The sequence below is a fragment of the Polypterus senegalus genome, chromosome 3 (assembly GCF_016835505.1).
Source record: "Polypterus senegalus isolate Bchr_013 chromosome 3, ASM1683550v1, whole genome shotgun sequence".
NCBI lineage: Eukaryota > Metazoa > Chordata > Cladistia > Polypteriformes > Polypteridae > Polypterus > Polypterus senegalus.
Window position 1 is genome coordinate 262193228 of NC_053156.1, and position 18072 is coordinate 262211299.

The 18072-nt window shown below is 38.4% G+C and overlaps 1 protein-coding gene across 2 annotated transcripts in view; it reads right to left on the reverse strand.

The window, feature by feature from the left end:
- Positions 1-18072, reverse strand: part of gtf3c2 (general transcription factor IIIC, polypeptide 2, beta) — a 177686-nt gene that overhangs the window by 126381 nt on the left and 33233 nt on the right. For both annotated transcript variants that reach the window (XM_039749019.1, XM_039749020.1), the window contains exon 4: positions 5425-5728. In XM_039749019.1, coding sequence (XP_039604953.1) covers positions 5425-5728 — 304 coding nt within the window. The remainder of the gene's footprint in view (positions 1-5424; positions 5729-18072) is intronic.

Sequence of the window (18072 nt, forward strand, 5' to 3'; positions counted from 1 at the left end):
GTTTCAAAGGCTACTGAAAATTCATAAACAGATATCGTACCGTGCAAAAATATTCTGTCCCTTGAAAAATGTTCTAATTTTGCTGAATAACAAAAGGTACATTATAATTTTGCCCTCTATGGCATTTTTATTTCAGAGCTCTGAACCTCCAAATAATTTTTTAAATGTTATGTTTAAGACAACAAAAAAGGAAATATGTTGTTCGCACAAATATTAAATCTGAACTGTGGAAGCTCTGAAATGCAATTGCCTAATGAGGATACAATTCACTTACAATTGGCCTCCACCTGTGAGTTACTGAATAAAACCTGTCAATTTTAGGAAAAAAAGTTAGGAGATAATTATTTAGGTTGTGAATCTGAAGAACAGCTATGAGGTTGAAGACTAAATATCACTCAAAGAAGTCTGACATAAAATAATTACAAATGTGCGCATCTGGAAAAAGCGCAAAAGAATATTTAAGTGTTTAATACATTTGATTGGCACTGTTGATTCTATTTTCAGAGGTGGAAACGAAATCAAACCAGTGTGCTGTCTGAAACATAATAACATTAGCCTGGGACAAAAGAAGCCATTACTGAAAAAGTACCAAGTAAAAGTACATTTACAGTTTGTCAAAAATCATAAGAGTGACCCAGTTACAATGTGGAAAAACGTTTTGTGGTCAAAGAAGACTAACAAAGAGCTTTTTGATAAATTTCAAAGAGATGAAAGCCTTAAAAGTAATGTGAATCATCTTCTTCTTTTGGCTGCTCCAGTTAACGGTTGCCACAGCGGATCATCTTCTTCCATATCTTTCTGTCCTCTGCATCTTGTGCTGTTACACCCATCACCTGCATGTCCTCTCTCACCACATCCATAAACCTTCGCTTAGACCTTCCTCTTTTCCTCTTCCCTGGCAGCTCTAGCCTTAGCATCCTTCTCCCAATATACCCAGCATCTCTCCTTTGCACATGTCCAAACCAACGCAATCTCGCCTCTCTGACTTTGTCTCCCAACTGTCCAACTTGAGCTGGCCCTCTAATGTACTCATTTCTAATCCTATCCATCCTTGTCACACCCAATGCAAATCTTAGCATCTTTAACTCTGCCACCTCCAGCTCTTTCTGGTCAGTGCCACTGCCTCCAACCCATATAACATAGCTGGTTTCACTACCGTCTTGTAGACCTTCCCTTTCACTCTTGCTGATACCCATCTGTCACAAATTACTCCTGACACTCTTCTCCACCAATTCCACCCTGCCTGTGCTCTCTTTTTCATCTCTCTTCCACAATCCTCATTACTCTGTACTGTTGATGCCAAGTATTTAAACTCATCCACCTTCGCCAGCTCTACTCCCTGCATCCTCACCATTCCACTGACCTCCATCTCATTTACACACATGTATTCTGTCTTGTTCCTAATGAACTTCATTCCACTCCTCTCTAGAGCATATCTCCACCTCTCCAGGGTCTCCTCAACCTGCTCCCTACTATTGCTGCAGATCACAATGTCATCAGCAAACATCACATCAGGAGTCCATGGGGACTCCTGTCTAATCTCGTCTATCAACCTGTCCATCACCATTGCAAATAAGAAAGGGCTCAGAGCCAATCCCTGATGTAATCCCACCTCCAACTTGAATGCATCCGTAACTCCTACCGCAGACCTCACTACAGTCACACTTGCCTCGTACATATCCTGTACAACTCTTACATATTTCTCTGCCACTCCCAACTTCCTCATACAATACCACAGCTACTCTCGAGGCAGCGTGTCATATGCTTTCTCCAGGTCCACAAAGACACAATGCAATTCCTTCTGGCCTTCTCTAAACTTCTCCATCAACACTCTCAGAGCAAACATTGCATCTGTGGTGCTCTTTCTTGGCAGGAAACCATACTGCTGCTCACTAATCATCACCTCACTTCCTAACCTACTGTAGCCTCCACTACTCTTTCCCATAACTTCATGCTGTGGCTCATCAATTTTATTGCCCTGTAGTTACTGCAGTCCTGCACATCCCCCTTATTCTTAAATAATGGCACCAGTACACTTCTTTTCCACTCCTCAGGCATCCTCTCACTTTCCAAGATTCCATTAAACAATCTAGTTAAAAACTCCACTGCCATCTCCTAAACACCTCCATGCTTCCATAGGTATATCATCTGTACCAACAGCCTTTTCATTTTTCATCCTCTTCACAGCTGTCCTTACATCCTTCTTGCTAATCCGTTGCAGTTCCTGATTCACTCTCACCACATCATCCAACCTCTTCTCTCTCTCGTTCTCTTCATTATTCAGCATCTCAAAGTACTCTTTTCATCAGCTCAACACACTTTCCTCGCTTGTGAGTATGTTTCCATCTTTATCCTTTATCAACATAACCTGCTGCCCATCTTTCCCAGCTCAGTCCCTCTGTCTAGCCAATTGGTACAGGTCCTTTTCTCCCTCCTTAGTGTCCAACCTCTCATATAACTCATCATACGTCTTTTCTTTAACCTTCTCCACCTCTCTCTTAACCTTGCGCCTTATCTCCTTGTACTCTTGTCTACTTTCTGCATCTATCGGACTATCCCACTTCTTCTTTGCCATCCTCTTCCTCTGTATATTCTCATGTATTTCCTCATTCCACCACCAGGTTTCCTTTTCCTCCTTCCTCTTTCCAGATGTGACGCCAAGCACCCTTCTTACTGTCACCCTTACTACATCTGCTGTAGTTTCCCAGCTGTCTGGTAACTTTTCACTGCCACCCAGTGCCTGTCTCACCTCCTCCTTAAACTCAATCTTGTAGTCTTCATTTATCAACTTTCACCCTTTGATCCTTGGCTATGTTCCTCCCTCTTCTTAAAATACATATTCACCAAAGCCATGTCCATCCGTTTGGCAAAATCCACTATCCTCTGACATTATTCATTCCTCTCCTTGACACCTTGACCTATCACCTTCTCGTCTCCACAGCTCCCTTCACCAACATGCCCACTGAAATCCGCTCCAATCACCACTTTCTGTCCCTTGGGTACACTGTTCATCCAACTTACTCCAAAAATCTTCTTTCTCACCCATTGCACACCCAACTTGTGGTGCATATGCACTAACAACATTCATTATCACACCTCCAAAGTAATGTGAATCACACCTCAAAAATACCATACCTACAGTGAAGTTCAGAAGTATTAGCATTATGCAATGGGGATGCTTTTCATTGGCAGGGACAGTTAAAACAGAAGACTGAATGAATGGTGGAAATTACAAGCAAATACAGCAACAGAACCTGTTTTCAGTCCTCAAAAAATTAGAAGTTTGCACAAAAGTTCATCTTAGAGCATGATGACAACCCAGGGCTCAAGACAAAAGTAAAGTGACTCAAGGACAAAAAACGTTTATAACTTACATTGGCTTGGTTAAAGCCATAGTCTCAATCTGATTGAGAATCTGATGCAGTATTTGTAAATGACAAGTACAAACGTCATCTAATTAATTTCAACACACTAGTCTGACACAAACGGGCCAAAATCACTCTTGAAAGTGTGGGCAACAGACATATTTTTCTTCAAGAATTCTCTCTAATATAAAACAATATTACATAAAAAAGACTAATTTTCAGTTCCAGTCCATGGAAATAAAAATATCTTAAGAGAACAAAATGTCAGCATAGGATTTGTTGTTAAATTAGAGAATTGCACTGTACGTCAAATTTTTGGCAACCAATTTACACAGTACTCAAAAAAGATGAGGAAACACTGACCAATACAGAGAAAATTGTTCAACATATCAGAATCCTTACCCATGTGAACCCTGACGCCTTAAAGGAGTAATATTCCTAAAATTTACTATAAAGCTGATTATTTGGAAAAGGTTGCTGCAACTGTCACAGCTAAACGCACCTAAAAGGCTGCAGGAATTTAAGCTATTTGGCCAATTATATAAAAGGATCCAAAAAAATTTAAGATGCCCGTCTAAGACTAACTGTATATTTTCAAAAATTTGAGTGGTATTTTACATTTTTAAGAATAAACACAAGGTGTTTTGTACCTTAATGAATCATCTGCTTTCATCTTTCTGGAAAACGTAGTCAGGTGTTGCTCTTTTTAGTGATGTGTGAAACAGCAGTTCCACTGTGCAAAACTGAAGTTAAAATTTGTTTCATATGTGATGTTGTAAACGTGAAACACAAAACTCACTTGAAAGGTTTCTTGAGGTGGAAAAGAAGAATATTTCCCCCCCAAATCTAATTTAAACTTCAATCAAACACAAGAGAGATGGAGCGAATTTTTATAAAGGTAACATGATGGACGTTTTCCACACAGACATGCACCAAAAAGCACTATCAGACACATTACTGTGTTTTATTTGCTGGAAAATGCACTACATGGCAATACACTTTTGATGTTACCTACCAACTGCCTTTCAGGTTTCTTGATTCAGGCACACAAGGATGCATACTCCAAGCTCTGTGCAAGACTCTACCAGGTATAGTTATTTTTCTCCCAGTAAATCTCCAGGATTGTCATCACAGCTGGCAAAGCAGACATCCTACTATAAGTACCAGCACAATGCATATCCCACAGCTCAATGCCTATACCTGGCATCAAGAGTGTCCAGTGATGTGTTTTTCCCCACTACAGAACTTTATTTTAATGCTACATGATAGGTAGATGCAGGTGTAATTATCAGAGGAATGTGTTTCAATACACAGCATAAACACCTTTGTTCCTGTAATAATTGCATGAATTTCCCTGTTGTTTCACAAACTTTTTTGTTAAATGAAACAAAATTCATTGTGAATTTAATTTGTATAAATTGCTGGCTCATTATTAGCTCTGTTACTTCAAGACAAGTTTTTTCACATGGTTTGGGCATCTGCTGCATTACTATATAAGCCATTGCCCACTAGGAGAGTACCATATAAAATAATATTTTTGGCTAGCCTAAGAAGACTAAATAGGGCTGAAACCTGATTTTTGCATATCATAAATCATGTCTGCTTCATTTCTTGACCATGATTATAAAAAGTAAAGTAGTGAGGAATAGTGTGATAGGATCTGACATAAGAACAAGTCAACACTGACTTTAATCTTGACTAAAGGTAACCTCTCTCCACTAAAGTTATTCATTAAAGTAATAGGCAAGCACTTTTTATCATTTTTGCATAAAAGAAATATTAAGGGAAATAGTAAGGGATGAAATTCTTCAGCAGTTATACTAGAATAGCATGGTTGACATAGGTATTCCTGTTGCAGTAGTACAAGAATAAGATGTAAAAGTAGTACATACACCACTTATGTCTATAGCTTGCCCAAAATCTATGGGAATGAAAGGAGGAGATTTTAGCCATAACTAGACTGACCCTATACAGTACTTTAAAGTAATTCAGAAATTGTGAAATGTCCTTTTGTAAAACAATACGCAAATTATAATGTGAAATGTCTTCAACAACTTACGATGGATCCTTTAAGTTTGTTACATCTCTCCTCTGGACCAGAATCAGAGTCTTGAAAATCATATTCTTCATCAGTATCCTCCTCTTCTTTTTCACTATTAGACACAGCATCCGGCAGAACAAAATCAGCATCATCAGTCACATCATCCTCACGATGCTTCTTTATTGCTCTCTTTCGTTTCAGGGGGGTTTCAGATTCTATATTTGAAGTGGAGATGATGCTCTTTGACACCTCAGGAACCACTCCTGTAGGCTGACTATCAACTCCCAACTCTTCTGCAAGGGTGCGTAGGTACTGCAAAGCACTAAAAGAAAAAAGAAAAACTGTTAAGTGTATCAAAAAATAAATCAGAAGATTTCATTTGTAGGCTTAGGGATCCGTTATGGTAGCTGTTTTTGTACTATACAATTTCTAATAAATAATATGTGAATATCTCTGCTCTCATTCTTCTATAATAGAAATCCCTACAGTGTGTATTTTACTTATCAGAAAAAAGTAAATCATGCACTGTATGTTTCTATATATTCCAATTTACAATGAAAAAAATGTCTCCCCACATTCAGAATGAAGGCATGAAGAAAAAAAGTTTTGAAAATGAAGCACAAAAGCAGGAATGAAAACAACATAAGGAATGAATAAAAAGCAAGTAGAAGGAAACTTTCCTGTTCATCTGAGCTTCTGCACAAAGACCATGACCCCCTGTCTACCAAGTGGAGTGACTTACCACACTCTACCGCGACTCTAACACAACTGAAATGAATAGCTTTTCTAGTTTTTTGTTCTCTTTCTCATGGCACTAGTATCTTTTACTCCAACTAAGAATACTATGGTAAAAGCAAACTAATATGAAGACAAATACAATTAATAAAAAAAGACTGAAATAATTAACAAAACCAAAAAGGAAAACTATTAACTACTAAAGACTAACTGAAATAAAATTAAAAAATCACTTTTTAGCACAATTGGTTTTATACACAGATTAACCTAGATTGCAGCAGCCCTGAATGTAATGAAAATATATGCATAATTATGAATTCTTTTTAAAAGAAAATATTCTTGCCACTACACTAGCTGATCAAGTCCCCTATACCATTGTCCCTAGGTTAGTTGCTATCAACCCTGAGTTCCATATATATATATATATATATATATATATATATATATATATATATATTTGCTAACTGTAGCATGGGAGATGGGTGGTCTCGTAGGGTGTCTTGCATTAAAATCTGCTGCAATGACCCGGTTACTGCGTTCACCAGACATCAACACAATTTCTATCCGCTCCTCACGTGTTAACCTCTGCGACATGTCAATGGCTGTAAACAAAGAGAAACTTGTAAATAACTCATGAAAGAATAAAGGTACGTTAAAACCAAGCACACCATTGTTTTCTTGTGAAATTCCCAATAAGTTTGATGTGTCACATGACCCTCTTCCTATTGAAAAAACAAAAGTTGGATCCAAAATGGCCGACTTCAAAATGGCCACCATGGTCACCTCCCATCTTGAAAAGTTTCCCCCCCTCACATATACTAGTGTGCCACAAACAGGAAGTTAATATCACCAACCATTCCCATTTTATTAAGGTGTATCCATATAAATGGCCCACCCTGTATAAAGTCACTGTCGGAATAAATAAAGTCAAAACTTGAATATATAAAGTCAGCGCTGGAATATATAAAGTCAAAACTTGAATATATAAAGTCATTCCCAAATATATAAAGTCAAAACCTGAGTATATAAAGACAGCGTTGGAATATTTCGGAATATATAATGTAAGCGCTGGAATATATAAAGTCAAAACTTAAATATATAAGGTCAGCGTCGGAATATATAAAGTAAGTGCTGGAATATATAAAGTCAAAACTTCAATATATAAAGTCAGCATCAGAATATACAAAGTCAGTGCTGGAATATCCATCCATTTCCCAACCCGTTGAATCTGACCACAGGGTCACGGGGGTCTGCTGGAGCCAATCCCAGCCAACACTGGGCGCAAGGCAGGAACCAATCCTGGGCTGGGCACAAGCATCATTTTCAAAACATTAACCGAACAGTGTTTTTTTAATTTATTTTTCTGAATATGTTTTTGTTAACTTAGTTCAGTTCAGAGTCGTTTCAATCAATATATTTTGACTTTGACTTTATATATTCAGGAATGAGTTTATATACTCCGATGTTGACTTTATATATTCAGGTTTTGACTTTATATATACCGACGCTGACTTTATATATTCAAGTTTTGACTTTATATATTCTGACGCTGACTTTTATATTCTGACGCTGACTTTATATTCCGATAGTGACTTTATATATTCAAGTTTTGACTTTATATATTCGGGAATCTATACTAATAAAAGGCAAAGCCCTCACTCACTCACTCACTCACTGACTCACTGACTGACTCACTCACTGACTCATCACTAATTCTCCAACTTCCCGTGTGGGTGGAAGGCTGAAATTTGGCAGGTTCATTCCTTACAGCTTCCTTACAAAAGTTGGGCAGGTTTTATATCGAAATTCTACGCGTAATGGTCATAACTGGAAGTAGTTTTTCTCCATTTACTGTAATGGAGATGAGCTTCAACGCCGTGGGGGCGGAGTTTCGTGTGACATCATCACGCCTCCCACGTAATCACGCAGTACATAGAAAACCAGGAAGACCTCAAAAAAGCGTTGAAGAAAACATGCATTATATAATTGAGAAGGCAGCGAAACAATAAGAAGCGAGCGAGTGACATATACAACCATATTCATGAGTTCTGCTACTTCGGAAACAAAGCACGATGTAAACCTACACTTTAAATTAAGTTCATAGACAGGCTGCCGCTGGTGTTTGTAATTTAGTGCCTGCCCATATAAGGCCGTCCATCAGCGGCAATCCAATAGCAAACTGCCACGGGTAAATATTCACGGGTAAAGGACTGTGCTTATGGAGAGGAAGATGAGATGGTCAGGGTGGTGTTTGACACAAACTCAGCGAAACTGCGAGAGAAAGTTTTAAGTGCCAGGACTAAGGTAACATTAAATACAGCTATGGACATAGCACGAGATGGCACCAGCACAGCTGGGAAACTTCGATGCATGTACACCGAGCGGCTCACGTGAACTGGCGCAGTGCACAGATAAAAGCAACAGTTCCAAAGAGCTGAACAAAACCGAATTACACAATTGAAAAGGCAGCAAAAAATATGAAGCGTCTGATACTTACAAGCATATTCATAAATCCAGCTACTGCGGAAACAAAGCACACGTTGGAAAAAGTCAATGTCCCGCTAAAGGAAGACAGTGTAAAAAAACCCGTGCATGCAGTGTGTCAGGTCTCAGATAAAGGAGAAGACGAGCTGTTTATTGATGCAGTAAGAAACGAATCGATGAATGAAACCTGTCATCTTTACAGCGATTGACAAACACGGAATGTAACTTGAACACAACACATCCTACAAATACGAACCTGATTGAAAGAAATAATGATAATCAAATCCTTGATGACAGCAACACTCAGTAACACTCACAAAACAAATACTGTATATTGACAGTCATGTTACGTTATTTTTAAAATGTTCCCTTTTCTTTTCTAGCTTTTTAACACACTACTTCACCGCTGCGATACGCGGGTATATATATATGTATATATATATCCCGATCTACATACTCGAATAATGGATACTTTATTCGCCATCAATGATTGTTTTGGTAAAGCCATACTCAGTGTATTCATTAGATGAACGGTAAAAAGTAAGAGCGAGGGAGGATGACTCATTGAGGCATGCAGGCTGTAGTCTTGCGTCAACTCTATCTGAATGCGCGATCACATTTGAAAAAATATATCTTTTCAAGTTCTATTTAGTCCATATGTGTCAAACTCAAGGGACGCGGGCCACATCCGGCCCGGCGTGTAATTATATCCGACCCGCGAGATCATTTTATATACTGTATTATTGTTATTAAAGCCGGGTATATGAAGCGCTGGTAACACAATAAACTACAGATCCCATAATGCAGCGCTTCAGCTGCCTTGCCGAACACTTACCGCATTAATCAAGTCTACCTTATGATGCTGCAAGTTATTGCGAAGCTACAGTTATTGCGCACTGAGTTTGCACGGCGCTTTGGTGACTTTGAAGAACAAAAAAAGTCCGTCTACATGCGGCTCGAACCTTGTGCATGTTTGGTAGCACATATCTGTGTGAGAAGCTCTTCTCAGTGATAAAGACTAACAAAACAGCACACATGAGTTGCCTCACTGATGAGCACCTGCAATCCATCCTGAGAATCTCCACAACACAGAACCTCACACCAAACAGAAACGAACTTGTGGCCAAAAAAAGATGCCAGGCGTCCAGCTCTAAAATGACATATGAGCAAAGACAACTTAATGATTTGATTTGTTATTGCACGTAAGAGCGGGAGTCAACCGTTTTAACAAACAGCGTATTGCACTGATACTGAAATAGCTGTGTGTGTATATATGTAGATATGTATGTATATGTATATATATGTTTATAGATGTGTGTGTATGTATGTATATATATATATATATATGTATTTGTGTGTATATATGTGTGTGTATGTATGTATGTTTGTGTACAGTGGTGTGAAAAACTATTTGCCCCCTTCCTGATTTCTTATTCTTTTGCATGTTTGTCACACAAAATGTTTCTGATCATCAAACACATTTAACCATTAGTCAAATATAACACAAGTAAACACAAAATGCAGTTTTTAAATGATGGTTTTATTATTTAGGGAGAAAAAATCCAAACCTACATGGCTGTGTGAAAAAGTAATTGCCCCTTGTTAAAAAATAACCTAACTGTGGTGTATCACACCTGAGTTCAATATCCGTAGCCACCCCCAGGCCTGATTACTGCCACACCTGTTTCAATCAAGAAATCACTTAAATAGGAGCTGCCTGACACAGAGAAGTAGACCAAAAGCACCTCAAAAGCTAGACATCATGCCAAGATCCAAAGAAATTCAGGAACAAATGAGAACAGAAGTAATTGAGATCTATCAGTCTGGTAAAGGTTATAAAGCCATTTCTAAAGCTTTGGGACTCCAGCGAACCACAGTGAGAGCCATTATCCACAAATGGCAAAACATGGAACAGTGATGAACCTTCCCAGGAGTGGCCGGCCGACCAAAATTACCCCAAGAGCGCAGAGGCGACTCATCCGAGAGGTCACAAAGACCCCAGGACAACGTCTAAAGAACTGCAGGCCTCACTTGCCTCAATTAAGGTCAGTGTTCACGACTCCACCATAAGAAAGAGACTGGGCAAAAACGGCCTGCATGGCAGATTTCCAAGACACAAACCACTGTTAAGCAAAAAGAACATCAGGCCTCGTCTCAGTTTTGCTAAGAAACATCTCAATGATTGCCAAGACTTTGGGGAAAATACCTTGTGGACTGATGAGACAAAATTTGAACTTTTTGGAAGGCAAATGTCCCGTTACATCTGGCGTAAAAGGAACATAGCATTTCAGAAAAAGAACATCATACCAACAGTAAAATATGGTGGTGGTAGTGTGATGATCTGGGGTTGTTTTGCTGCTTCAGGACCTGGAAGGCTTGCTGTGATAGATGGAACCATGAATTCTACTGTCTACCAAAAAATCCTGAAGGAGAATGTCCGCCATCTGTTCGTCAACTCAAGCTGAAGCGATCTTGGGTGCTGCAACAGGACAATGACCCAAAACACACCAGCAAATCCACCTCTGAATGGCTGAAGAAAAACAAAATGAAGACTTTGGAATGGCCTAGTCAAAGTCCTGACCTGAATCCAATTGAGATGCTATGGCATGACCTTAAAAAGGCGGTTCATGCTAGAAAACCCTCAAATAAAGCTGATTTACAACAATTCTGCAAAGATGAGCGGGCCAAAATTCCTCCAGAGCTGTAAAAGACTCATTGCAAGTTATCGCAAATGCTTGATTGCAGTTATTGCTGCTAAGGGTGGCCCAACCAGTTATTAGGTTCAGGGGGCAATTACTTTTTCACACAGGGCCATGTAGGTTTGGATTTTTTTTTCTCCCTAAATAATAAAAACCATCATTTAAAAACTGCATTTTGTGTTTACTTGTGTTATATTTGACTACTGGTTAAATGTGTTTGATGATCAGAAACATTTTGTGTGACAAACATGCAAAAGAATAAGAAATCAGGAAGGGGGCAAATAGTTTTTCACACCACTGTATATATGTAGATATATATATGTATGTATATATTTGTATATGTATAGATATGTATATATATATGTTTATGTGTGTGTGTGTGTAAATATATATATATATATATATATATATATATATATATATATATATATATATGACAACAACATTCATCACTCACAACAGTGACAAAACAATTACATTGAAAATCAGGTTACGTTATTTTCAAAATGTTTCCTTTTCTTTTTCATTGCTTCTTTAACACACTACTTCTCCGCTGCGAAGCGCGGGTATTTTGCTAGTGACTTTATATATTCAAGTTTTGACTTTATATATTCTGACGCCGACTTTAAATATTCAGAAAATCAATGTATTTGCCTGTTTGGTACCCCATAGTATATGTGTGTGTGTATATATGTATATGCCAGCAACACTCATGACAATGACAAAACAATTACGTTGTCAATCATGTTACGTTATTATTAAAATGTTTCCTTTTCCTTTTACTAATATACTATATACTAGGGATGGGCGGTATCCAAATTTTCATACCGTCAAACCTCCTCCCTATTTTACCTCGGTATACGGTATTACCGTGAATAATAAAAAAATTGTGACGTAAGGCTCAGACAGCATCACCAAACTGTTGGCTTGTGCCTAAACCGTTCAGAAACTGAATATCAAACACTAATACTGAAACAATAACAAAATAACATGCAGAACAATATTAACAACTTTTATTAGCAACAAATAGCAGTTTATAAAAAAGTGCAAATACAACAGTCAAACAGAATTAAATTAACATAAACATCCAGAACAGTTTTCCCGCGGAGACGCGCACACAAATCAATTAAATTAAATCACACCGCCTGAACAACTTTTAATAACAAATATGAGCAGCTTATAAAAAAGTGCAACTAGACCCACAACAGTCAACCAGAGTTGAATTAACATAAACATCATCCATATTATAAAAAGTATTGCCAAGCAATAGTCCTAAACAAAAACGTCTTCTTTCCAATATCGTTTTTAACGTAAACCAAATAAAAATACCTGAATCAATTAAATAAAAATAAAAACAGTGCGAAAAGGAACGAATGGCAAGTGGCATCAATCTATTCAAGTTTTCTCGCTAGAAAAACCAGCATGATTACTTTGTCCGGCTTTAACAGGGCACGTTGTGGACCGACAACTTTACCTGCGGTGCTGAAAACCCGCTCCGATGGTGTGCTTGTGGCACAGACGCACAGGTACTTTCGTGCCACTCGCGACATTTGGGGAAAACGCCCGGCAGCATTTTTCCACCAGAGAAGTGGGTCCTCGTCTCCTTGAGTAACTGGCTCCAAACAGTAGGCTGTTATTTCAGCTCCGACTCGGTCCTCTACGGTGCCGACGGGACCTGCCATTGCATCAGATTTTTTTTGCAGCATACTCCCCAAAGTCATCTTTTTTCGTGAGGGTGCAGGTTGCTCCTCTCCCTCTTCCACTCTGATGGCCACTGGACCTGCTGCCTCTAAGCTCACGATCTCAGCCTGTAAATCAGCCTTGGTCTCAGCCAATGCGTTGTCATCCGTCTCATATCCTCCACGGTAACGAGGGTCGAGGAAAGTGCATTTTCGCAATATTTTGCGCACTGAATTGGATTCATACTTGGCCTCCAGCTTTGTTAGAATTCCAGTTTTGATTGACTTTGTTAGCTGGGGTCATTTTCTGACGCAGCCAACACATTGTCCCTGCAGAGCTGTAGTATGGGGAGGATACAGGAACTGGTCACATAATTTTCTCCTGACAAAATATCAGTGAAGTCACCGACTGGTTTCAGTGCTTCGTGAACAGCTTTCAAGACATCCATGTCCTGCCAGGTCAGGGACAGGCTGCTCCTTCTGTCATCAGACAGGACGTGTCTGATCGCTTAGGCCTGCTCGAGGATTCGCTCCACCATTGCCAGTTTGGAGCCCCAGCAAGTTGCGCAGTCCTGCCGACGGATGGATGGATGAATTAATTAATGAATGATGAATAAATGATTAAATAAAGTATCTATCTAAATGAATGAATAGGCCTAAATAAACAAAGGAATGAATAAATAGGCATAAACAAATGAATGAATAAATAGGCATAAATAAACGAATGAATGAATAAATAGGCATAAATAAACAAAATTCGTTTTATTTAGGCCAATTCATTCGTTAATAAACGAATGAATGAATAAATAGGCCTAAATAAACGAATGAATGCATAAATAAATAAGTCCATTAACGTATATTATTCCACTTGGTGAAATTTGCATGCACATTTATTTCAGGCTAAATAAGTCCCTTATCATCAAGCCTGCATTTACTTGATAAAAAATACAGGAAAAAATTACAATTTAAAAATGGTTTTCTATTTTAATATAGCCTACTTTTCAATATAATTTATGTGATGCAAAGCATATATATATATATATATATATATATATATATATATATATATCTCTATATATATATCCCTTTTTTATATTTGAGCCCCTGCACCTGAGGAACTCTCTGCACGTTTTATGCTTACCGTTATGAGACTATGTTTTGGGAGTCCCAAGTCCACTTGCTTCTTGTGGAGTTCATGCTTACGTTGCCAGCTGTGTGAAAAGGCCCGACAATATTACGGCATAGTCCGGGCGCTCGGTTTTTGCCTCTGGTCATGCAATCCATTTGTGACAGCCAAGTTTAGATTGTGACCGAAGCAGCATAGCCACGCCAATGCAGGGACCTGATTGCGGCATGAATGTTGGCAGCGTTGTCAGTGGTTATGGCTGAAAGTTTTTTCTCGTCAAGTTGCCATTCCTGAAGTGCAGCTCTGAGCGCAGCAGCAAGATTGTCTGCTGTATGACTCTCAGGAAAATACGTAGTTTGGAGGCATTTGGATTCAAGTTTCCAGTCAGGTGTAATAGTATGGACAGTCAGAGACATATATGGTGTCATGTTAACTGACGACCACACGTCAGTTGTTAAGGAATAACTGTGTGACGCTGACAGCAGCACTTGAACATTGTCTCTAACTTTACTATATAAATGTGGGACGGCTGTTTGTGAGAAATATTTCCATCCAGGCAGCTCGTACTGGGCATCTAGGACCTTTACCATGTCCGTAAAGGACTTTTTCCACTGTGTGGAAAGAGACCATTTCCTTCGCCAAGTATTTTGTCACTGCATCAGTACAGGTTTTCCAACGGACACTGTCCCTTTTGTACTTTGTTGCTTTCCCGAAGGCCCCCATTATCGTCGGCTGCGTACTGGCGGTGGACCTAAATGTTGTTGGTCCTGCATCGGGAGGCGTTGAAACTGTTGCACTGAGTGAACTCGGGTCCATCCTCGCAGCAGTGAGTGGATGGTGGTTTCAGTATATGCGACCTTAGGTTCGATGTATTTCCATCTCTCGCGGTCACCTTTTTGTTGCACAATTTGCAAATTGCCTCGTCCGTATTTACCGCCTCTCTCTTCTCGTTCGGCCGAAACCCGAAATACTGCCAAACTGCAGAAGTTGTGTTCTTTTTCGAGACCAGGTCACTTGGTGCGCGACTCGCCATCTTTCCCCACCTCTCTCTTTCTCCTCCACGCTGTCACGTGATGACAACCACGCATCGCATATGCATTTTTAGGCATTAAATAAATTATATTTAATATTTAATCCTTGTCTCCTATATAAGTGCATTGTTTTTATGACGGTATAACGGTATTGAAACTGACACCGTTGCTATTTTTAGATCCCGTGGGATACCATATTACCGTTTTACCGCCCAAGCCTATTGCATATACTATTATGGCTTTTCTGACACTGATCAGAGAATCACAGAATAAAGCACAGAGGATGACAGTATTTCTGATCCTTTTATTGCTTATTTTCCAAATATAAAAAAATAAGTTATTTAATCTGATGACTTTCATTTGTTTGAGGGGCCTAAAATAAATATTGAAACATAACAGTTAAAATACACCAAATGACGAGGAAAATACAATATCTTTATGGCGCTTTTGACAGCTCATGTTTAAACAGTTTTGAAAAACTTGTTGATAAGTTTGTGAAATAGAATAACAAAAGAAATGTAACAACTAAGAGAACAAACATATAGTAAAATAAGGTGCACTTAGGTACCTGATGAGAAGCCATATCCCAAATGTCGGCTTTCTGTGTTTAAAGATGTGAATGAATTTTTGCTAGAAAGATAATATATGACTGACTACAAAGGCTGCTGTTTTTATTCCTGCTTGTAACATTTCAGTGGCATAGTGCACATGAAATAAATGAATGATAGCTTAAACGCAGTGCAGATGCCTCACTTGTCATGTGATATGAATTACTGGCTTGTGTAGTTATTTGATCACTGACAAAGAAAAAGTATATTCTGGGCACATGTTAAGTTGACAAAAGTTTGCTTTGCAATATGGTAGTCGCTGCAGATCTTAACCTTATCAAACCCTTACTGCTTGCCCACTCATATACTATTCAACAGAAGAGCAAACATTTATGGAATTTTGCTTAGCAGGGACCCATTTTGCCAAGAAGGCAGAAAAGCAAATTGCAGATGCTGCACATGCCAGGATGGCTTTTTCATTTGCAGTAAGAAGTTTTACCTTTAAAGGCTGTACTGCCTGAACTTTTATCCTGGGAAAAATCAAATAATTTACAAATAGCAGTGCTAACTCCACCTATTCTAAACACTTCCTCTTCTGACCCTGGCTCTGTTTTTTTCACGCTCTATACCACCAGGCTACATGGGCAGAGTCGATGTAGACACGCTTATAAAGAGCTGTGGAAATTTGTGGAATTTATTTAACCTTAAGAAGATATATAAAAACAAATTAAGAGTGCGGAACATCTCAATATTGGCTTCTGCATATTGATTTTTATTAAATACCAAATAAAAAATTCAATATATTGCCCAGCGCTAAGTGGCAATATGACAAATTAGTTATTAGTTCTAGTGATAGTGTAACATACAAAGAATATAACTTTGCTCAACCAATAAATTATGACACAACATGGTGAAACAAGAGTGCTTAAAAACACTCAAAGCTGCTGTTCCCTACATCTACAGATAATAAGACAGATAAATTTGATCACATACAGAATTTCAGTCAGTTCATAAATGATAGCATGTTAGATGCCCTGTGACAGAGCCAAGACGACATGCACAGGAACTGATACAACTAAACACATTAAACCAAACTCAGGGTGTACATATGGTCTGATATTAGCTGAGACAAGCAGCTGGTTTTCTTTGTACTTACTGTACAGTGTATAAAGATGCAATTTTAAAGCCCGAAGGTAAAAAGTACTGTTCAACAAAACATTTTCCTTTTGAACAGTAAATCATGAGTAAAAAAAGCAGTTTATTTCTCAGGTGTTTTTATTTTGTTTTCCACAGCTTAAAGGTCACTTCACAAACGAGAAATCCTTTTTGAAACATAAAACGGTTTCTTGTCTCACAGATAGAGAGGCTCACTAGAGTCTACATACCTGAACAGAATGCTGTTGTTGATTAATCACTTGTGCTTTGGAAAGGTTGTCTGGCAGTGAAGCAATACAAGTGTAGAACTACTACTGAGTGGGCCACATCTTTAGGTGAACAACAAATAAAGTTTATTAATGGCATGACAAAAATGCCTAGAGTCTGCAAACTGGTGAAAAACTCAATCTGCTGAATGTTTTTGTATTTTTTTTTTATGTTTAATTTAATTATTTTTATTGAGCATTTTTTACACTCGCAGCTGAAAGTACTTGCTACTGTGAAAATAATTTGGCGCCAGAATAATTTTTAAAAATATTCTTCCCTACCTCCTTTCATTATCCCTCAAAACAGATAGCCGAAGGACAATACTCTCTTTGTCAATAATATTTAGCATGTCAAATATATACAAAATATAACATATACACATATTTCTCATAATCTCAGATACTGTTTCTGTCATTTTGTGACTCTCCATCATCCACTTTTCTGTTCTCACTGTCTGCTGATGAGCTGCTTGCTCTTCTTGCGCAATGGCTACTCAAATCTAAGCGAATCCAAAACCTCATTGTTACATACTAATTTTTCTATGGTCTTCCTCAGTACAGCTAGGTGGGGCCCAAACAATGATTTTAACCCAGGTGTCTCCTACCCCCATGTTTTTTGTGTTCATGTCTGTCAGAACACAAAATAACCTATTTTCTTATTTTTTCAGAACATTTTATTCCTGCTGGTAGCAAAATTCTGTACAGTAACACTCTTTGACTAAGACGGCTTCAAAAATCAACAAGCTGAGAAGAAAACGACAATGCCCACTTATGGGGAAAAAACATTTAAAGTGGTGATAGTAAGCACGTTCTACTCAAACAAGATATGCTATGGTGCCTAAGACATTAAGGGTAAAAACCACACAAACCTTAAAAGTTCGCTAAAAGCTCATCCTAAAATTAGCCTATTACTTATTTATGGGTAAGGAAAATGAAATGTTCA